This window comes from Pagrus major, chromosome 18, assembly GCF_040436345.1.
Source record: "Pagrus major chromosome 18, Pma_NU_1.0".
NCBI classification, from domain to species: Eukaryota; Metazoa; Chordata; class Actinopteri; order Spariformes; family Sparidae; genus Pagrus; species Pagrus major.
In genome coordinates this window covers 20268743-20291774 of record NC_133232.1, presented here as the reverse complement: position 1 = coordinate 20291774, position 23032 = coordinate 20268743, and the positions used below count along the sequence as shown (strand labels likewise).

Here is a 23032-nt window from a genome sequence, read left to right as displayed (position 1 = left end):
TTAGTGATGAGACTCCCACACTATATTTCTGGACACCTCAAAGTCTTCAACCTGCAGCGCTCTTTCATGTCGGATCAGGTTGGGAAATGGCTGTATATCCAACATGTCCAAAGACAATAAGGAAGGGGAGACTTCCAAGAGAAACCCAGCAGTTTTCATTAGATACTGATCTCTTGCGGAGTCACAGATGGTACAGTCGTTTGAGTTTCTCACAGCCGCTCTGTCTAGGAGTTACCTCTGTGTGGTTTTAAATGATGTACTGTCATTAGTTTTAGTTGCACTGTTGATCTGGAAAATGCATCATTTTCTGTTTCAACAGTCCATCGTGCTTTGGAAGTTACCTGTATACGTCAGATTGACACAAAACATGAGAGCTTTTGTACCCAGTTGTAGTGTTTTTACAACATGATGCTCTCTCCCGTCTCTCCTCTGGCATCCACCGTCTTGTGTGTGTTCACAGCTTCACCGAGGAGGTCAGAGGTCACATTTAGTCACAATGAGGAGTGGTTTGTCAGCCCATAACCAAGGCTAGCAGGGTGTGTCTGTGGCATTTGTCATAGCTACAGAGGGTTTGGGGAAAGGTTGGGAAACACTAGAAATGCCTCAGGGAAGCTCTCTGGCCTGTATCAAATCAGAAGGTAGGAAGACTTCCTGTCCTTCCTGTCCTTTCATTTTCTGATTTTCTATACTGGCATCCATTGGAGTGATTTTTAAGTCCTCTGTATACATGGACAGTATGACTTGTTTGTCTATGAGTCACTGTCTACTAGTGGATCACCTGTAAGACTGTAGATATTTTTTGTCGGTCTCATTTTCTAGGAATTTTCCTGTTTTTGAAGTATTGTGGGGACCCAAACCTCAATAACTTCTTGACACTGACCAAAATGTATCTCTTGCACTAAGTATCAAACACTTTTTAAGTACCAAAACCTTCATTGCAGAATTATTTCCTATTTCTCAGTCTGATTTAAATCAAACTTAAAAAAGTTTGGTCTGGTCAGAAAATGGAGAAAAATGTCAATCAGCCTGCGATGGCATCCACCCTCAAATATCTTGCTTTGTCTACAACCCAAAGATATTCAGTTTACTGTAATAGAGGAGTAAAGAAAACAGGCAATATTCACATTCAAGAAGCAGAAAGTGTGTCCCTTTAACTCAAGTTTATTGAGATCAAAAAGGAGTCAAGTGGGTCATACCAGGATTCAAATCAGCAGGTGATCTTATATTTCATATTCTCTGTATAAATCTAATATAATAGCTTGTTATGCAGTCTGGAGCAGCCCTACAACCAGCTGACACTGTTTTCACTCTGCAACTGATATCCACTAAAAGCCTTACACTTAGGAGAAGTATGTTTTGTCTGTGCGTGTGAGTTTCTGCATGCGGTCCATATGGTTGTGTATTCGTCTGAGTGTGCTTGTGGGTTTGTTTGTGCAGCGGTAGTGCCCGTGTGATTGAAGGCAGCGTGTTGCATCGTGTTGAGTCTGCCTCAAGGCAACAAGTCATCCACGTGTAACCCTGAAGAGTCTCAACTTGCTTCTGCTTCCCCTCCACAGCATTTACTCAATCGCTCAGGTATCTTTTGTTTTATTTGTTTTGATAAATTCTTTCACTTTACTTTTTCAGATAAATGCAATCTAAGAGATTGCCACTTACAATTTCAGGTTCACTGGGAACATTTTACTGGTATCTTCATTGGTGCTGAAGATGCTCTGATGTGAAGTAGTAATACAATGTCTTTACTGTATCTGGTATGTCAATGGGTTCACTGGCATCTTCTGGATGGCAGCTTTTATGTGCGTCTAGTTAAAGGTTAATAATGTATTGAGGGAAGGAATGTGAGGGCATAAAGAATGTGAGTTAGCTATTAGTAGACATGTGTGTGTGTTTACACAGCAAGCCTTTCCCAGGTGCTATACGATCCCTGGGATTACAGGGGGATTCGACGGGGCTACACACACACAAAGCACCATCACCACCATCTCCCTACCCCCCCTGGAAGAAAAGAGAGGAGGGGAGATTGGTGGGAGGGAGATAACAGATCAGAGGGAGGAAGGGGGAGAGGTAAAGGAAGTGTGAATGCAGCGGTAGGCAGGCTTCAGCTCACCTCCACTACAAAGACTTCACAGGACGGAGCACACGGGGAGGCTTTGACTCTGGAATATCTCCTACAGCATCTGCTTGTGTATGAATGAACCGGTTTGTCTCCTTGTTAACCTTGGAAAATGGTGGGACTCTCATCCACTGCTGTCGAGGGTAAGTGTTGAGGGGAAGTCTTTATAGTTAGTATATTAACACAGCAGGCATCTAAAGCTGAAGAAGGTGTAAGGAGTTGTAAAGATATGCAAATATAGGGAATAATGTAAAGCTGTAAAGGTGTCTGCTGAATGTGAGACATCAGGTGATGTTTTCTTCATGAATTAAGCATCGAGCTGTCTTGCTAAAAACCAAGAATGGCAATAATGTTGGATTGTTGAGAAGGCAACAGTTTGCCACTCAGACTCAACAACTGAGCCACTAGAGACTCTTTGTGGGATGCAATTTCTTGTGGAATGTCTCACTGCAACAATATTGTGAAAGGGAGCTGCTGCTGAATGACTGAATTTTGTCACTTTCGACATACTGTGAAAGTTATTTGTGTCATTTTTTTGTGATGTGTGGCAATTTCAGCTAGCTCGGCACAATGAAACCTTTAGCATGAACAGGAAGGAGTGAAAAAAACAAAAAAACACCAACCTGTGCACACGATCGAGGTCACATTATTCTTCATATCAGGGTTTGTTGGGCATGTTAGCACGGGTGCTCAACTCGCTGACATTATCCAAACACCGCCCCCACCCCACCTCCCACCCCTCTTCTCTCTCACTCCCTGAAAGAGTTTGTACAGAAAGTCTGCTAATGCAAGCCTCTTTCATAGGTCTGAGTCTGCACTGTTAAACAAACTGCTCTCTCTGCTTCCCTACACACCCACACAAACTGCAGAGTCTTACACTATTAACAAAGTGAGGAATGTGTTTAATGTTTAAACAGCAATTGTCAGACTACTGTGAGGAAGTAAATGTTCGAGTGTGTCCGAAGCTGTGAATGGCTTTACACATTCCTGCAGACATGGTGCACTGCTTGCACCTTTTGCGGTGTCTAACAATTTGGATAATTCCTCATAAAGTTTCTCTGAAGGAATAAAAAATAATCAGTATGCCGATTAAAGGGGCAATATGCAAGAACAGAATGTAAAGAGATAGCAGTTTTGATGTGAACTAGCTAGCCTTGCCCCATTATCGAGTATCGCAGTATTTACTGTCATATGTCTCACAATATTGAATATCGAACAGCTGTTATCGTCAGGCTTTATTTTGAAAAGAAAATGCATGCCGTCATGGCAGTGGAGGCAACGTGCAACGATATTTGATGAGGTGGGAATGAGACCGGTGTCGGGTAGGTTGCTACAGGTTAATTGGTGATGTAGCAGCATGCATGCAGCGCTTTTAATATACAGACATGGTGGACTTAGTTTCTAAGAAGAATTCCAGCTCGCCAGTTTGGCAAAATTTCAGCTTTAAAACGGGAGAAAATGGCTAGCCAAGGGATTTGAATGAGACTACATGATGCTACATAATATCGTATGGGACAATATTTTGAATATCACTCAAGCCTATCCCTGAGCTAGCAGCTAACAGCAGCTACAGTTTGCAGCAGTAAGCGGTGACTCCGGTGATATACTGCCCCCTATTTGTTTTGAGTATGAATTTTAAAGTTCTTCTTCTTGAAGCTGCAAATATTCCAGTTTCGCCCTGGTCTGGCTTTAATCAAACCAGCCTGTGTTATGTAGCATTATTAACTCATGCAAGCTTGTGTGTACTTTCCCTCAGGTGCTACAGGCTCCCAATCTGATTTATCTGAGACATCAAAGACACACAGCTCACTCCGACACAGATTAACAGTTACAGTGGTGATTTAAGGGATCATGTGCTGTTTTCAGATGTGTGTGTAGTGTGGTGTTGATTATAGAGGCATGGCTGGGGATTTAAGGGTGGTCTTGTGCGCCTCACATGCCAGATACTACACAGTAATTCCTGTTTGCTCATTCTGGCACAAATGAAATAACACTGTAATCGTCAGATTGGATAATCAGCTCTTTGGAGCGCTGGTCCAAGTGGAATAGTGAAATTATGAGTGTTTTGACCTACTTCAAGCTTACTCCTCGAAAGCAACGCCTTGATTTCTTGTGTTACATTTGATTTAATGCTGACTGGTATAAATTTCAGTTTCTCTGTGAGTCATGCTGAGGATAAGGTTCTGCTAGGGGAAGCCCAGTGGTGCGCTAGAGCCAGAATCTAAACAGCTGGAACCTCTGGCAGAGATACAGTGATCACCAGGCCAAGACATCTCACTCTCATGAGTTTCCTCCCCCCTTCCTCATTTTATTTCCCCAGAGTGAATCAAATCTTAATGAGGACACATTCCAGCTCCCCGCACGAATTAATTCCTCATGCCACTTTTCAGCGAGCGTGCTTTTTTTTTACAATAGGAGGAAACCGCACTATTAAAGACGACAAAGTGGTTAAACAGGCACAGGCGAACACACACACCTAGTGTAGCTCTTGTTGCTCTTCGCTGCAGCCTTGGCAGGGCATTGGAAAGCCCAGAGGAAGACCCACCTCAGGAAAGTATGCCTGTCTTTAAGGAGTGGAAGCAGTCTGAATTGTAGAACACCAGATACATCTTCCAGCTCATCAAGACTTTCTGCTTGCCAGTAGTGATTACATACAAGGTTGTAATAGTCCAACATTCTGCCTGAACTCATAATTTGCTCCCCACACTGGCACGAACAGGATGGCTTGTGTAGCCTTTTCTCAACACTGAAGTTCACGTTTGACACGGCCCACCAAATACACATCATGCATGCATTCTCGTGTGTTTCACATTATTGTGCGTGTGTGCATGTCTACCTGTGTGCGTATTCTGTGTTTGTTCAGTGCAGCAGGTCTTGTTGCCATATGACCGTTCACCGAACAAAGACTTTTCTGGCTCAGCGGCTGTCCCGTGGCTGACCCCGGCGAGATGCACGGTCCAGCAGGTCTAATGTGGCTGGACTGTGAAAATGGGGGAGTGAGTGAGAGATGGAGGGAGTGAGAAGTGGGGGAAAGGCAGACAAGTGTGCCAGCAGTGACTCAGCCAGTTGTCAGGCTTTTTGCTGAGGATTTTAGGATTATGGAGGTGGAGAAATGTGTGTTAGGATACAGCAATGCAGAGAGAGAGAATACAAAACCACACTTAAAGAAGATAAAGGAGGAATCCAAACACAGCAGCAGGTTGCAGACCTGTTCTCAGGATGTCCATGGGCTGCAGGAGTGAGACGGTTTATTTATGTTCAGTATGAAAACAGGGAGTGGACCAGTCCCACCTCTCAGATCAACATAGATTCCTATAAGCTGAGTGTTACAGAGCCTTGTGAAGAGTGTGTGTTGCAGGAGGTCCGCCTGTCTGCCAGCACTTGCTTTTGTGAGTCCGTGACTTTAAATCTCCCGACTGTGAGATAAAGATCAGGCCCCTGCCTGCTGGTACATTTGGTCCCCTCCAGGCTCTGTAAAGTGGTCCTTCAGTTATTCTTGTCAGAATCTCATATTTCTGCCAACATCTTTACAGTCTTTGCAGCACCATTTACCTTGTCAGCATCGGGAGTGACAGCTGAATGAAATTTGGCTTTGTGCCCATCGTTGTGTGAGCCAGCAACATTTCAGAGCTGCAGCAGAAAGAAAACTCTGATTTTCTTTTCGCTCCTTGTGCAGGATGTTCCATCAGTATTCTGTGTCGAGAGTTATTTTTGGTAACTTCTTCTGGGTTAATGAGCAATTAGCAAACATGTTTCCTGTCGTTCCGGCCTTTTTGTTGTTGTTTAGTCTGACTGGTCACAGAGAGAGAGGGAGAGGAGGGAGACTGTGCGATAAGGTGGCGGATTGTTATTGACAAACTGTGAAGCAAAGTGACAGAAAATGAAAGAAAGACACAGTAATAGGCTCTCTGACATCCACCTCGGGGATTTGTTTAGACTTGTCAGTCTGACCTTTGGCCTCTACTGATACACTGAACCCGTGCCCCCTCCTGACCTTTGCCCTCTCTCTGTGCAGCGATGGAGGTGTTGGTGAACGAGCTGGGCGTACTGCTGAAGATGCTGGACCAGGAGAACCTCAGCTCCTCCACGCAGGAGAAGAAGACCTCCGTGTGGAAGCTCCTGCAGCAGATACAGCCATCAGGTCAGGAGAGACGGATGGAGTGACTTTGCCTGTGTCTTATTTCAAGATTTAGAAGAGTGGTGGAGTGGAAGTGTAAAGTAGCTTTTCATTTTTGCTGCACATGTATATCAGTTATCAGTCTCCTTGATTATTGATAATCTGTATCAGTATCAGACCAGATAAAAACATACTGGTCAATCCCCAACTTCAGGTATATGTTGTGGGATAGAAGTCATGGAACCACATCTCTAGCTTGCAGTTTAAAGGGTAAAATTTCAGAAATCTGAGCTGATATTTCTTGAAACAAACAGTAAGCGTGTATGTTTGCTCTTTCCTCGACTCCAGTTTCAGGAACAGACTACATCTACATGAACTCATCAGTGTACAGAAACGGCACCAGCTTCGTCGAATCCCTCTTTGAGACATTTGGTGAGTTTGAGTTCCAGCGCGTTGCTGTAAGATATACACCTTTTATACATATACAGCATAAACTTCAAATATCCTGTCGTCTATGCAGACAAAGTGTGAGTATAAATGTATGATGTTGTTTTTGCAGACTGCGAGATCGGAGACCTAAAGGATGTCACAGATGATCTGAAAGAAGAGAAGAGCACTCAAGCTGACACTTTAAAACAGGCAAGTGGCCAATATACAGTAAATCCCTGAAGGGATGAAAGATGTATGTAGTTGTAGGTGTGTTATATGCTCTCCATGCTATTTGCAAAAGGGCTGTTACACGTCAAAATGACTTGTGGAGAAGAAGCAAAGAAAAACAGAGATTGTATTCCATGTTGTGGGGGTTCCCCATGCACACATACTCATCACTCTTCAAGCTGCTGGAAGAGTTAAGATTTAGGGACCCGCCCAGCGCCCATGTGTCTAATTTATGGATATCAATTTGAGGCTGAGACTCTATTTCTCTCTGATGATGTAGTTCTTAGGCTGTGAATAAAAACCTTCAATGGTTATGGAGGAAATCTGAGAGCCGTGTTTGTGTGTCTCCATTAGCAGAACTGTGCAGACTCTCCAGCCCCGCACTCAGCTGACTCCCCTCCCCCTCTGCCGACAACACCGCCTCCTGAGGAGTACTATGAGGAGGCAGTGCCCCTCAGTCCTGGCAAGCTGCCAGAGTACATCATCACACGAGGTCAGCATCTTTCATCTCTGCTGAACTCAGTGACTTTAGTGTCATTATGCTGTAAAAACCTCAGCACTTTACAGTTCTATCGCACTTTTCCAAACGTAATTACAAAGTACAAGTTGGAACATAAGGACTAATTAGTTTTTTTTTTCCATTTTCAGTCAGGCCGAGCCCGCCCAACTCTATAGAGGATGGATATGAAGATGCTGAAAACAATTACCCCACCACCTGCGTAAACACACACCGCAAAAACTCATGTAAGTTGAGTTCCCCTGTAAAATTTGCAACGCTGCAGCATAAAAACTGCCTTTTCTACGACAAATTAAACACGCGTCTCTTATCGTCTCTCTCGTTGCTCTCTCAGACAATGACTCAGATGCTCTGAGCAGTTCCTACGAGTCCTACGAGGAGGATGAGGAAGAGAGGAGCCCTGGCGTCCGACTCACTCATCAGTGGCCCTCGGATGAGAGCTCCATGCCTCCTGCCAGGGACTGTCGCATCTGCGCCTTCCTGCTGCGTAAGAAACGCTTCGGCCAGTGGGCGAAACAGCTTACGGTGATCCGGGAGAACAGACTGCAGGTGAGGAAAGCTTGTAATCATCCATTCAGGTTACATTCACAGCCTCTTCTTCAACTTAAGTTATCCCTACGTGTGCTCCTTTCTGCAGTGCTACAAGAGTTCTAAGGACACATGCCCCTATGTGGACCTGCTGCTGCCCCAGTGCACTGTGGTATATGCACCCAAAGACAGCAAGAGGAAGCACCATGAGCTCCGGTTCACCTTGCCCAACGGAGATGCACTGGTGCTGGCCGTACAAAGCAAGGAGCAGGCCCACAGATGGCTCAGGGTAAGCTGCACTTCGAAATGATGTATGCATGCAGGATTATGCATGCAATCACTGGAAGTGGGTCTGACAGAGTGGAAAAACAAACCTTTAAAGGGAAGTTTACAGTCGCAGGTGACACGTGTAAAATATCCCCACAGGTCGTAAAAGAGGTGAGCGGTCAGAGCACGGGGCCCGAGGAATCTGCATCTCCTGTGATTCCAAGAAAAACTGAACTTGACAAGGTAAGTGCAGAAGGCGTCCCGGCACGTCCCCAACCGTTTTTATCCTGAGGACATAATTTATATTCACAGCTGAGGTGAGGAAAAGTTGGTTGCAAGTGGCAATTGTGTTGTCACCATCAATTTTCCTAAACAATTGCTCTGCTAGGCACAGGACGCGGTGATACCTGTATTTGGCTTAGAGAACAAAGCGGAGATGTGTGGAGTAATTGGGTGTTAAGGCAGCAATGATAGGGGTGGTAGTGAGTCAGTGTTGGAACAGGCACTTCCTCTTCAATAAAGCTCACCGACCTGTCAGGACATCAACTGCAAAATAAAATCACAGGATGAAGAGAGAGGAGCCAGAAAGTTTGTGAGAGGATAAGCCTGTGTCTGTGATTATGTGTTCAATCTGAGACAGCATGTAAGAGGATGGAAGAATCCAGAGGCAGATACATATGTAAGCCTATCTTAATTACAGTTATTTAGCTCTTGATTAGTCTAGCAGGGCTCGAACTCTGCTGTTGAGAGTCTAAACATGTGTTTTTGCGTTGTTTCCTCAGAGGTTGTCTGCAGAGAGGAACACTTCAGATTCAGACAGTGTGGGAGTGTCGACTGCAGAGAACGGCAGAGAGAATGGTGAGAGAGAAAACAATGAACTCCTGGTCCACCTACTAGCTTCTTTTTACAGCATCTATCTCACAGTCTTCATCAGTGGATCGAGTATGCTTAGTTGTCATCACATTATTTAATTTCCGGATTGCTGAATTTATATTCTGTGGGTTGGCTGGTAGATGTTTGTGAGTTGTGAGCATTCTTGTGTTTGACAAATCAAAACAGCTGTTCGATCAGTGTGTGTAATATTACACAATATGGGTTAAATTATCTTGAAAGAAAAACTTTGACGTGAGACATCCATATTTATTTGGTTCTCAGGCACTTCTCTATTATTAAGTTCCAAGTCGGACATATGAGAGCTTTCCAAAACATCTGACTTTCCTCATTTTCATAATTATGACTTAGATGTTGACAAGAACACTAATTACAAGTCAGAAACCTCTTAAGGTCGCAACAGAGTTCAATGCTCATGAAAGGAACGGAGCGACTGTATCTCCATGAAAATGGAGAAAACCGATCAATGCAGACATACAGATGATACCTCTCGCAAACAAAGCGAGTGAGGACTCAAGGACCTTGAGTTAAAGGAGACATATTATGCTCATTTTCAGGTTCATAATTAAATTTTGGTTACTTTTCTTACTTCTCTTAATTCCCTTTATGCTCAAAAAATGTAACGGTTTTCTTTTTACTTGCATAAGAACCTATACAACACACTGAAGGAAAGGAAAAAAACTACAAAGCATAATAGGGTTCTAATTGTTTCAGTTTTAACTGCTTTTATTAAAGTGTGGTGATAGTAGATAAATTTAAAAGACAAAAAATTACAAATAGCATCTGTGTAATTCTTTAATTTTTGGTGTAGGCAAGGTAAAACGTGGGGCTTTCGCCGCGGGCCGTAAAATCACACGGATCATCAGCTTCTCCAAGAAGAAGCCACCTCGGCCAGGAGATCCCCGGGTATCTTACAGCGACCCTCGACAAGGTCAGACCCCGCTCCATTGTCGCTCTTCAGGTCCCCAAGTGTGCAGATGCATCATATATCTTTTCCTCGTCTCCATGCAGGCTACCTGTCGCTGCTGGTTAATCAAGTGTGGCGGGAGCAGTGGTGTTGTGTGTGCAGAGGCTCCCTGCACGTCTATCATGACAAAGGAGACCCACGGACCGCCTTTCCTTCCCTTCCCCTCCATGGCTGCGAGGTGGTGCCGGGGCTTGGACCCAAACATCCCTTTGCCTTCCGAATTCTACGGAACTGCACAGAGGTGGCTGCTCTGGAGGTAAAATACAGAGCTCCTGTTCCCTATTTTAAAGCTGCGCTAATCAATATTTTTATATTAACTTGAGGTTTCATTGATGTGTAATTCCAAGAGGGTCACTCACAAACTTATAGAGGATTATTACCCAAATCCACAGTTGCCCTCAGCTCTCCAGAGCATTTTAGCATCTTCTAGCTCTTTGTTTTGGTTTTACAGCCTGCAGCTTCATTGTTTTGAGTCACTCACACAAACCTTATCTTTAGCAGCATCAGACAGCTGTTTTTCAATGACAAAGCCCTAATAAATCCAATGTGAGCTACCTATCAAACAGCAGACCAACAAGATTAGCTGCTGCAGGGCTCCATACTACAACCATTTAGTCGCATTTTGCTTTTTTTTTTGGAGACAGTGCAACTACATTTGAGAACTACGAGCACCTGTGCGACTTTGCTGTTGCATTGCATGCCGATTTAAGTAGTGCTCTTAAATGTTATGCTGGTGCTTCTAAAACTTTCAGCTACTCATGTATAAAGTTAGTCTGGAGCCCTGGGCTAGCTGGTGAACACAGTAAAGCATTTAGCAGCTAAAGAGCCAGATATTTTGCTTAGGAGTTGGTGGAGACCAAAACAGAGCTAAAAGGAGATTGAATGTTAGACTTATTTGCTGGCTGGACAGAAATGCGACTAAGTGCTAATGTGTGTCCATGTCTGCTGAATGTGTAAATACATAACAAGTAACAGTTAGGGTCATAACATGTCAATGTATATTTTACAACTTCTTCTGCTGCCCACAAGTGGCCCAAAAAAAATCAATGAATAATGATTTAATGATCATGTTTTTCAGAGTTTTTCAAAGCTGATTTGTTTCTTTTTTAGGCCAGCAGCTCTGAGGAACTTGGAAGATGGCTCGGCGTCCTCTTAGCTGAGACCGGCTCCGCGACAGATCCAGAGTCACTGCATTACGACTACGTTGACGTGGAAACCATCGCTAACATCCGCGACGCTGCGCGGCATTCCTTCCTGTGAGTGAGAAAGAGAGGGGGGTGGTGGAATATTTGGACGAGGTCAAAGCGAGGCCGCTGACCAATGCAATGATGTTTAGACCTCACGCAGATTTCATTTCCCCTCTTCCTCTGACCCTAGGTGGGCCACATCCTCCAGCAGTACCTCCACGGACTCCAGGACATATGATGAGGTCCCAAATGAGGACATGCAGGTGGGACGCACACATAGACTGTCGAGTTCACTTAAACCTCATGTGTGATGCTTTACTTTGATGTGACAAGATTGGAGGCTGCATGTCTGTGTGTGTGCAGCTGTTGGGCACTGTCACTGTCTGAATATGACTCTCCATATCAGTCAGCCGAACAGACAGACAGTGCTCTGTTCCACGCCTATCAATGACGGCTTTTTGTAGGCCAGAAAAAGCAGTGTGTGGGCATGGGAGAGGGAAAAAAAGACAAAAAAAGAAAAAGCGTTCAAACCGGTGACAGGAAGGCTAGAGGTCACGGCAGTTTTACAGCCAGTAAACCTCTTTCTTAACCCCACTGACAGACACTTAAACGCATCCCTCTCATCGCCTACAAACACACACTTTCATTGCTCTCTGACTCAATAAATCTGAAGATTTGTTTACTGCTTAATCTAATATACAAACGTTGCCTTTTTCTTCTCTCTCTCATCCTCCTTTTTGCATCCTGCCACATCTGTCATGTCCCTCCACTCCCTCCCAACTCCACCCAGTCAGGGGAGAACCGCAGGCAGCAGTCTGGGAATCAGGGGAAGCGGCGCTCAAGTTTCTCCAGCAGCGACTCTGACAGAACCAAGCCTGTCGTCTCCCTCAAACGAACAGGCTCAAGTAAGTGCACTTAGTTGGTTTTCCAAAGAAACATTACCATACCTCCAGTGATATTTAATATTATGATTCATGCATCCAAGGCATTATAACACGGAATGATAAACAGAGCCGCACAGTGTTCATTTTTATCTAAACTATTAATTCACAACCAACCAGACCGCTGAGATGTATACCGTTTGTAGGACCAGATCTTTTTAAAAGCTGCCCCCCTGTGTCTTTTCAGATTCACACCCCTCTCTGCTTTCCATCTGCCTCTCTCGGAAAAAAAATCAGGGTAGCAGCCTGCTGCCCTGCGAGGGAAACAAGAATAATACAGATGGCACTTCTTAATATAGTTTATAGCTGACACTTCTCATCCAATCCTTTCAGTGGTGTACCAATTCACAGTCGTAAAATTTGAGCTTGTATCCGGCTCAATATTCCCCTTTTCCCTCTCTCCTCTCAATCATCTTCTCACTTTCCATCCATAATCTCATCTCTCTCCACTCGCCTATCCCATTTGCTGTCAGTTGGCCTCTGCGGAGATGAGCATCCCGAGTTTAGGAAAGTGATATCGGTGTGGTCGTCCGTCTCAGTGCTCTCCTCAGTGCCGGTTCACTGTGACGTTCTGACACATCAAAGAGCCGGCGCTCTCCGGGGCTGAGAGCTTCAGGATGTAACCTGAGATTTATAGGACACTCGCATTAGATTCGCTGTTTTGCCTCCTGACCTCTCCCTCTGCAGGAGTGTGTGTGTGTTTTATCTTTTATCCATGCGTCATTTCGTTGTTCTCTCCCAAAATTCTTTGTCTGAATTATTAAAAGGCTCAAATTTGTGTGCTAGATGGAGAGGTGGCGTCATACTTGTCACGCGAGCAGTTAACAGATATTAACAGAGACATGCAGAAATATCGCCGTGAGATGTTTTGTCTTCTTCCCATAACCCCTGCACATTTGACCCTTCACCTTCGCTCACTTCTCACATCTCCACCCAGACGCCAACCAATATGGAAGGTATGGGAAAACGCGAGCTGAGGAGGATGCCAAGCGTTACCAGAAAGAGAAAGAGGACCTGGAAAGAGAGAGGGATGGGATACGAAATGCACTTGTGACCCTTCGACAGGAGAAGAGAGAGCTGAAGGAGGAGCTGAAGACAGCCTCTGGTAAGGAGACACACATCAAAACAGAGAGCAGATGCTACACAGATTCTTCTCAGTCATTGCTGAACTCATTTCCCAAACAACTCTGTAGCTCTTCAGTATCCAGAAACTGTAGTCTCAAAATAAACAGCATGGCTAAGACATACACCTACTGTTTTCACCTTGATTCCTGCTAATTATCTTAAGAGAGGAGGAACAAATGGGGCCAACAAGTCTTAGTAAGCAAGTATTTGTTAGTAAGTCATATTTTGTCTGCAAATTAACCAGAATTCTTCCATTTTAAGTGGATGTTCTGTATCCATGCTCTGTGTCTGACCCTGACCTCCATTATTAAAGGGCCATGTGAGGAGAGTTTCCCTACAGGCATAAATTAAACATCTAATTGTTTTTTTTTATTATTAAACCAAAAAAGACGTATGTGAAAATTCCTTCTTAGTCTAATTAATTTCCTGTAGTTTCACATAGTGTGTTTCCAGCAATGGCGGAAGATGTAATCATAATTTTTTTTAGGAAAAGTAGCACCCCAGATTGTAAAGTAGCAAAATGTTTTTACAACTTTTGGCTTTTTTCTACGACAAGGTATCACAATAAGCCTAGACTTTCTATTAAAATGTTTAATCTGACAGGCACAGTATCAGTTGCATTTACAGTAAATACAGTACTTGAGTAAATGTACTTTATTCTGAAAGTCATACTGAATTTGAGACTTCATCTGAAGGAGGACATGGAAATACACAATCTATTTGTCTAATCCTTGTTTATCCTTGTTTGTCTTTGTGTTTCTGTGGAGCAGAGAGGAGGAAGTCCTCCCTGAACAAGCGTGTGTCCGAGCTGGAAGAAGCCTGTCGAGCTAAAGAGGCGGAGAGGGTGGACCTGGAGCTGCGGCTGACTCAGGTCCAAGAAAACCTCAAGAAGAGCCTGGCCGGTGGAGCGCTGGGTGCGCCTCTTGAGGCTAAACCACCTGTTAAGGTATATTTGTTGCTGAAATACATGTTCATACCTGCCTGCACGCACGCTTTTTATTTACGTCTTCACTTTTTGCGTAGGCCTCCAGTAAAAAGACGCAGAATATCTACAGCGAGTCTCTACCAGTAAACTGTGCTCTAGAGATGCGTCGGAGACCTCCATCTGTTTACGCTTCTTCTTCAGGAACTGTCATGCAGAAGGCAAAGGTAACTCTAACCGTTTCTTCCACTTTCAGTCACTTTCTGATGCTTCACAGGAGTTTCGTAGAATCACAGCAGCATGTGTCATCATCATCTAATGGGGTTTCACAGTTCACACAGTATGAGATAGACACAACACAACCCAGTGTTGGTGCAGCCATTTTGAACACTTACAATTGAGCACCTGGTTTGTGTGAATGTAATTTGAGGGATTATTGTTTGATATCACTTTGTTCAGCTGCTCCTGCTTTCACAATCTGATACCATCAGATCTATTGTAGGTGATTTAGTGAATGGGTGCAATATGATAGCAAGATATTTCTAGGAGTTGCTAACTGAGATGTTCTCATTATTTTATCACCTTTTCTTGGTCATTGAATTACTTTGCTGCACAGATGTAAAAGAAACTGATAGAAATAAGTCATGTCATTAATCTTGAAATGGCATTATCTTAAGCAGTTACTAGCTTTGGATTTTGGATTTTGAGAATGAGTGATCATTTTTCTGTCTGAGTCTGAGACAGTTTTTACCATGGCTACCTGCCTGTTTACCCGAATATCCCTTATTTTCACACTTTCATTTTGGCACTATATCTTCACTCAAAGAACTTGAAAGCACCATCTAATTTGATGTGACCAACCCAACCTGAACCCTGATATTATATCTGAATTTTTGTCCAAGCCTGGCCCAGTTTGTGTCGGTACTAACTTACTTTGTTGATTTTAGTGATGATAAAGGTACAATGCAGTGCCATACCGCCATAACCTTTAGTATTCATCCTCTTCATTTGCATTTCTGTTTAATTTTGTCTAAAAATTAATTCATAAAAATCTCAATGAAGCACTGTTCACCAAGCTTATTTTTATAGCTCTGATTATAAAAATGTTTATGTGAAGCCATTTCTTTAATTCTTTGAAATATCAAGATATTGTGTTAAACAATGTTGCCTAGCTCTACCATTTCACTGCATTACTATAAACTGGAAATTACTCTTTGGCTTAATCTGCATGTACATACACACATTTCCTTTATTACAATGCACTAACATTATTACTAGCATTTGGTGCTGTTGATGTTTTGGACAGCTTTTTTATTTTCATCTGTGCATTTAACCTGCGGTCACTTGAGATTAATTTCTTGGAAGGATCGCCTTATTTTCACATAGTTACTAAATCACCTCCATGTTTTGTGTTGCTACAGGAATGGGAGTCAAAGAAAGGAACCTAAGAGAAGAATCATGGAAACGACCGGAGAAAGAATGAATGAACGTCGAGATCCGACTATTGTGACATCCAATCCTACTTAGGAAAACCTCCCATCTACATCCCAAAGCAGAGACTTGAGGAAATAAACTGTAATGAAAGAAATTAGCCACTAGGTGGAGGTACAGCTCACTGAATATTTACTCTTCTGTCTTCCTGAACGGAAAACTCCAAATGTGAGGAATCCAAAGACTGCTCTCTGTCCTGTATCCAAGTATTTTCATTGTCTTTGGTGGTTAAAATGTGGCAAAAAAAAAAAAAAAGACGAAAGAGAGAGCGGGGGTCTGTGAAAGAAGGTCACAAGAAAAGTGAATGCAGAGACTGCAGCAGTGTGATTGAAAGGTGACACAGGATTGTGTTCTCCTCCTGTGTTGCACACGGTGAAATTAAGGTGCCATGTGAGGAAAAGTGATGGAAAATAAGGGGATGGAGGCAGATTAAGCCATGGTGTGCCTTTTATATAATATAATGTTGTTTTTTTCTGTCTGTACAGAGTGAGCCATGACTACTGTTTCTGTATGTTTTATACTTTTATACTTCATTTCTCATCATCACCTTCAGACTTGCCTATCAGAGGTATTCAGCCAGGTGCCATCGAGTGCTGAGTGTATCATCATTTTTGGCTGCGCTCATTAGTTTCTCCCCCTTCAGGGTGAAGCTGTGCTACTCAGCAAAAACCACCTGCTGAATAATTTGTTTGGAGCCAAATCCCACTCCCACTTGAGCCTGTTTGGCAGAGATTCAACAACAGTTAAATACTCCTGATAGAGATAATTGAGTGACTAACAAAGTGATACAAACCAATCTTTCCCAAGTGGGAAAATCTCCACTGTGTCATCGTAACAAGTTTTCAACTGAACCTGTGGTTGACTTTTGCACTTTACTGTTCACCTACCTGGATAAGGGAATAATAAATGTGTGTCTTATTCTCAAACATCTGATCTTTTTATTCATTTGTTGAAAAAAGGTATGATACAACAACACGTTCTCATTCATGGATTTATTCTTTGAATTCACATAAACAATGTATGAAGCTTAAACACATCTACATCAGTTAATGAAGGCAATTCAGTGCAGCACAGTATAGTGTGATGCAGCTCAGGCAGCCTATTGCTGAAAGTGAATAACTCATCCTCATTTTTTTTCTATGGTGTCATCAGTAAAGATAGATTCAGGCGTTCATACATAATCAATAATAGCTTAGTATGGAGTGTGATACAAAGAGGAAATTCAACTGCTTTTCATCACTTCATAGCCCTTTCTGTGGGACAAAAAGGTTTTCTATAGATGTGATACAAAATGCCTATCTGATCAGTTTAGTTCCAGGCAGTGGCAACTGGTATCGGGTCTCGAATGAGGAGGTAGAGCAGCTTCAGGATGATGAAATTAACAATGCAGCAGCTCAGAGGAAGAGATAGTAAAGCCAGTAGAGGATATTGACAAAGAGGAACGCCGCAGGGAAAACGGTGCGAGCGTGGCAATCGATGTTGTGTGGGTTTTCCACGGTGAAGACGGATGCTACCCGGCGGGATGCATTCCTCACTGAAGACAGGCTGCAGCCCTGTCCTGCCGTCTCCTCTTTTGAGGCAGCATTGTTCCTAGTGTCACTGTGCGCTGCCTGCTCCTTGGGCTCGTCTGCAGCGGAGCCGATCTCCACCGACTGGTTCGGCTGGGTGGAGGTGACGATGGGCAGGGAGCCGTTTCCATTGGATTCATTGAACTCCCTCAGAAGATCCTGATACAGGGATACATTACAGTGTTTTCATTATAACATATTACATACTTAAAGGACCAATATGTAAGAATTTTAGTTGAAAACAATGAAAAATGAACTGCAATTATCATCAGAAAGTGAAGAAATAAAAGTTTGGAAACATTTGGGATGATGTAAGTACACAACTCAACAAAATGTATGAAGTTCTAGTTGTTTTTAGGAATTTTAATACATAAATGTCACATATTATATATTTAACACTTTCCTCACCCTGTGAAAATCCTCTATAGTCTGGTGCTGCATAGTGTAGAAGTGTGCGCAGGCGTACTCCAGCAGTGCGCCAAAGATGAAGGTGAAGCAGATTCCCAGGTAAACATCGATGGCCTTGATGAAGCAGTTGGCATTGGGCAGGGAGGTGCGGGCGCCCATCATTAGTGTGGTCATCGTCAGGACAGTTGTCACGCCTGGAAGATATGTCACAGTGTTGATTTGATGATTCAATATAACGACTGAATCTCCAATCCATTTATCGGTAATCAATTAAAGTTTGTCATCATCTCGGCCATCCTCTACTGCTGCCCATTATCACTTTATTGACTATTTTTTCTCTGCCTTTGCTGTTGCTCTTTGACCTTGCTGGTTTCTGTCTCAGTAAATCATTAATGAAACACAAAACACAAAATGTGTTTCACATCAACTCCAACCGCTAAAAAAATCCATGTTTAAATGAATAATGGACTACATTTGATTGATTTATGTCTCTTTTGGACAAATGATTCAGAGGGTTTAGACTATGGTGACGGTGAAGCCGCCAACTTGGGGCTTCATTAGATTTTCCTCAATCTAGATCATGTTTTAGTTTTGAGCTGCAAAAACCATTTAAATATGCAGCATTCAAATGCATTTTCTCTGCTTTGGGCATGTCTGTCAGCGAGATAGTACATTATAGGCTTTAAGGTCAATCAATACATGATCTACTGTGATAAATCAGATGGAGGCATTCAAGTGTGCCAACAGGGAAATTTAGTAAGAGATGTGGTACTGACCAATGCAGGTCCGGGCTGGAACAGACGACTGGCTGATCCAGAAAGACACCCAGGAGAGAACCACCAGCAGGATGGAGGGAACATACGTCTCCAAGATAAAGAACAGCACGTTTCTACGCAGTGCAAAATGTAGCACCAGCTTGGGGTATTGTCCTGTGAAGAGACACAGAAAGACACGGTTTATTAAAGGGCAACTCCACCAATTCTACACATTAAAGTGTGTTCACAGGTTTTGGTGATTACTACCACATATGTGAAAAAAATATAGTAGTAGTAGTAGTATATAACCTTTGTTTGTGGCTCCAGAGAAAGTTGCATGTAATCTGATAAATTTCCTCCAGTGATGTCACTCAGTGGGTGAGTTGCATTGTGGTTAATGTAGGCGCCAGGTTTTGAAAAGCAGTCGAATAAACAATAAATTGATACAGCTGAACCAGAGATATCGCCTTTTTTATTTCACACTTCCTTCTTCCTTTTCAAAACCTGGCACCTGCATTACCCATAATGCAATTTAGCCACTGAGTGACATGACTGGGGGTAATTTATCAGATTACCAAGACCTGTAAACAAACTTCACTGTGTAAAATTGGTGGAGTTACCCTTTAAAAACAGAAATATTATAAAGACTCCACGTGTCAGGGGGATTCTGGGAGTTGAAGTATCTCACCTGTCTCATACACAGCCTCTGACACCGATGTGTAGTAGGTCTCTACACTGTACTGAGCCAGCCGCAGCGTGTCGAGACCCTTCACTGAATCGTTCCCTCTGGTCCAGTAGAACACCACATCCTGCAGGTTGTAGCCCCCTGACCACACACACACACACACACACACACACACACACAAAGGTTTGATAATTAACCTTCAATGAATCTGACCTGTCAAGGACAACATTATCTCTCCTTTTAGATACTCACTACACTGATGATGAAAATGATGATGGTGATGATGAGATGATGGTGATGGTTATGTCCAGCTACACACGTGATGGATGGTTGGAGTTCACAGGTACTCACAGCTCTCCAGCTGCAGGGTGCACACCTGTCTGTCCATGGGGTACTTGGTCAGGTCCATGTTGCAGGCGATCGTCGCTGTGATGCTGTTGTGTGTTCAGAGCAGAGATCATTAGAAACTTTCCAAAACACTGTCACTACTTTGATGTATGACACGGTATTTAATAATGGAGCAACAGCCACAAGAACAAAGACAAAGAAAAAAGTGGCAGCAACAGTCATTTCTGTGTCTCATGAATTAATTATGTAGAAGAGGCTGGATTTCAGAAATGGAGCATTATAACTGACATGAATAGTAATAGTGGAGAAAAGTTTGCAGAAAACCATGTTTCAGTGTTGAAGAAAGAATTCAGTGTGTGGAGGAACGTATGTTCTTCTACTCGCTAAATTCTGCCTAGAGCATTCACAACCAATTATTCTCCTAATGTATTACTCATAACAACACTGGAAATATTGCTAAGGACATCTTTTTTTATATTTCTGTGTATAAAATACAAATTTCATGAGAAAACGTGAGAACATGTCAGATTTTAGATTGACAAACACGGACATTACGGCATTTATGAATCAAAATGTGTTCCTCTACTTATGAAGAATGAGGGATAGCCTGGGTATCCTGCACAATACTGCCCTGTCCGTCCTAAATCAAGCCGTTTAGTCATAATAAAGATGTGTACGAGTGTGACGACAGATTGGATGTCAGGACAAATTCTTTCTGTGGCCGTAGGGGGGTCTGCAAATATGCACTAACAAAATCTGAACAATTTGAAGGGCATGGAAAATTCAGAGATGCAGTGGCATTCCCTGAAGTAGTATGACTGACTGATGATACATAAGTGTAGAACCCAGGGCCAGTTCACGGTTGGTTACCACGACAATCATGAAAACAGCATGAAAAACAAGTTTTTTTTTCTTCCTCTCCCTTTTTTAAAATCTTTTTTTTTACATGTTTATATGAGCGGCACCCTTTAATTTGCTCCTCTCCGGGTCATTTTCCTCATACAAGCTCTGCAGAATCTGTGACACGTGCACGAGCATCAAATGTTAGTAAATGTCAAATCAATTCACCCCCCCATTAAAAAGGACATGTACCGCAGGGCGTAGAGAACCGTTCCATTACTGAAGATGCGTATGAGGCGGTTTTCCACCGTGACGTCATGCAGGAAAGAGCGCTTGGAGTCCGGGATGAAGGTGTCAGGGATCCAGAGCAGCGACACGAGGCGCCCGTCCACGCTGACGCTCTCATTTCCCGGGAACACCAGCCTGGAATCACGCCACCGCTGACGGAGGAAGATAGTTGCGGTGTAGTCCTGAAAAGATGATGTTGTTACTCATTCATTTCTTTAATCACATTCACAAGATCAAGTGGGAAGGTCGGTATACCATGTTAATTTCGGAGATGGCATCAATGCTGGCGATGTCAAGACTCATTCCAATTTCAACAGGACCCTCTATCACAGAGAGAGAAAGATTTGGAAACGAGTCAGTTTTCAATAAAACAAGCACACAAATAGCTACCGTAGTGCAGCTTCATGTTCATACGGCTTTTAGCTTGCTATGTTCATACCTCTTAAACAGAACTTGTAATTGTACTTCCTCAACAGACCATAATTACATGGTGGCCATTTTCCTATCAAAAGGATGATGCTGTATCTGACAGAGAATCTGACTAATTGTAATCATTTCACAGCTCCCTGATTAATCAGCAACCAATAAGACAATGGATAGTTAAAATCTTCATGAACATTGGGCCATATTTCAAGGTAAATCACCATGTGTGATAACCCATAGCTACCATTACATAACAGCTAACGTAAGCTTAGCATTAGTTAGCTAATGCTTAATTAAGCTAATGCTTAATTTACGGCTTTCCTATCGTATGATGTAAACAGAAGTGTGAGCTAGGACGAGGCTGAATGCTAATGTTAGCTGTCATCTAACAGTAGCTAAAAAGTTGTCAACCTTGAAAACAATCCCTGGGAATTTGTCTTTATCCATCGTCTTTTCAGTTGCCGATCAATCCAGAAACTGTGAAATGATAACGAATTGTCATATTCCCTTATGTTTATACGACTTGCAACCTGTAATACATCAGTACAACAATTGAACTTCCCACCCTGAACGTGATGTCAACGGAAAATGGCCGTAAATATAGTCTGTAGTCCAGTTGTGTTGTGGATTCCCCCGAGGTTCTGTTCTCGGCCCCCCTCTGTTTTCCATATTCATGCTGCCTCTTGCTCAAGTTGTCCTGAATCACAATTTGTTCTTAGGTAACTATGGAACTCTCCTCCTACTAAATTCAGACATGCCAAAGTCCCTTGCCTCTTTTAAATTTCTTCTTAAAACCTTTCTCTTTCTACAAGCTCTTGAAAATGTTTAAAGGTGCAATATGTAAGAATCTGTCAAAGTCATACTCCAAACAAATAGGGGGCAGCTTATCACAGGAGTAACCACTAACTGCTGCTAACTGTAGCTGCCCTTAGCTAGTTAGCCCAGTTAGCCATGCAGTTGCGGTTCAGGCTGGGAGTACAGGGGCTTCGGACTGGGACGGGACTAGCTGGTTAGCTTGCTAAGTTCAGTAGATATATTTACAACACAATACATAGGGATCATAATGTCAAAACTGCTATTTATTCACATTCTTACATATTGCCACTTTAATATATGCCTTTATCTTCTTATTTTATTTGTCTAGTTTTGTATTATTATTATTATTATTATTATTATTATTACCATTGAAATTAGGTCTGAGATAGCGGTTGTATCCTTTCATCAGCTTCTGAATCGTTGGCAGAAGCTGGGAGTCGTTCCATTCGCCCCAGTGGTGGCTGGGATACGTACAACCACTTAGAAATGAGAAGAAATGAGACAAGAGACGTGAAATGGTGCAGAAACATAACCTGAGGAAGTCCATTTTCAATCAATAACAATATTGATATCAGCGTGTGTTCTCAGCCCTGTATATGAGGTTTTGGCCTCGGGTCATCTCTCACCCCAGTGTGAAGCTCAGGCAGAGGATCAGCAGCGCGTGCAGCTGGACAGACATCGTGGAGGTCAGCAGCTGCAAACCATAACATCAAACACATAAACCACAAATCATCGTGTGCAGTGACATTTTATGGGATTGACACCGTTTCACCATAGGGTGGCAGCACCTAACTGAACGTGACCACAAACCTCAGGGGAAATGTGCAGCGCAGCCACTCTCACCCTTTGATGTTATAAAACTGGGCTTTCTCCCTGCCCTTAAATTTGGAAAATGCAGTGTAGATGCCTATTGATCTTCGCCTGTGTTTCATGAATTTGTTAGCAGCTGCTTCATTCAGCTCTCTCTCTCTCTCTCTCTCACACACACACACACACACCTGAAAGAAGCACACTGAAAGAGATCAAGAGAGTGTCTGGATAAGTGCACCTTGATATTAACAAGCTTGTTTTTATGTGTTTCTTGCACGTAAGTGTGCTGTGTAGTCTGTTACCTGATGATTAATGTGGCAACCACCTCATGGTTTATTCACGAAGCCTCCCTGATAACTAACTCCCCG

The 23032-nt window shown here is 42.9% G+C and overlaps 2 protein-coding genes across 2 annotated transcripts; one reads left to right on the top strand and one right to left on the bottom strand.

The window, feature by feature from the left end:
- The first annotated feature begins 2154 nt into the window (after positions 1-2154).
- afap1l1a (actin filament associated protein 1-like 1a) lies at positions 2155-16649 on the top strand. Its single transcript, XM_073487721.1, has 19 exons — positions 2155-2256; positions 6129-6254; positions 6579-6662; positions 6790-6869; positions 7242-7380; positions 7536-7631; positions 7739-7953; positions 8042-8221; positions 8359-8442; positions 8982-9057; positions 9902-10021; positions 10102-10313; positions 11168-11313; positions 11435-11507; positions 12035-12149; positions 13123-13290; positions 14081-14256; positions 14334-14459; positions 15654-16649. Exons 1-19 carry the CDS (start codon positions 2226-2228, stop codon positions 15678-15680), a joined length of 2274 nt encoding a protein of 757 aa, XP_073343822.1. The 5' UTR covers positions 2155-2225; the 3' UTR covers positions 15681-16649.
- A 468-nt stretch (positions 16650-17117) lies between these two features.
- On the bottom strand, positions 17118-22533 carry gabrp (gamma-aminobutyric acid type A receptor subunit pi). Its single transcript, XM_073487432.1, has 9 exons — positions 22481-22533; positions 22221-22333; positions 20871-20938; positions 20580-20797; positions 19491-19573; positions 19143-19280; positions 18476-18628; positions 17700-17893; positions 17118-17450 (listed from the first exon to the last, which is right to left on the bottom strand). Exons 1-9 carry the CDS (start codon positions 22531-22533, stop codon positions 17118-17120), a joined length of 1353 nt encoding a protein of 450 aa, XP_073343533.1.
- Between the last annotated feature and the right edge of the window lie 499 nt (positions 22534-23032).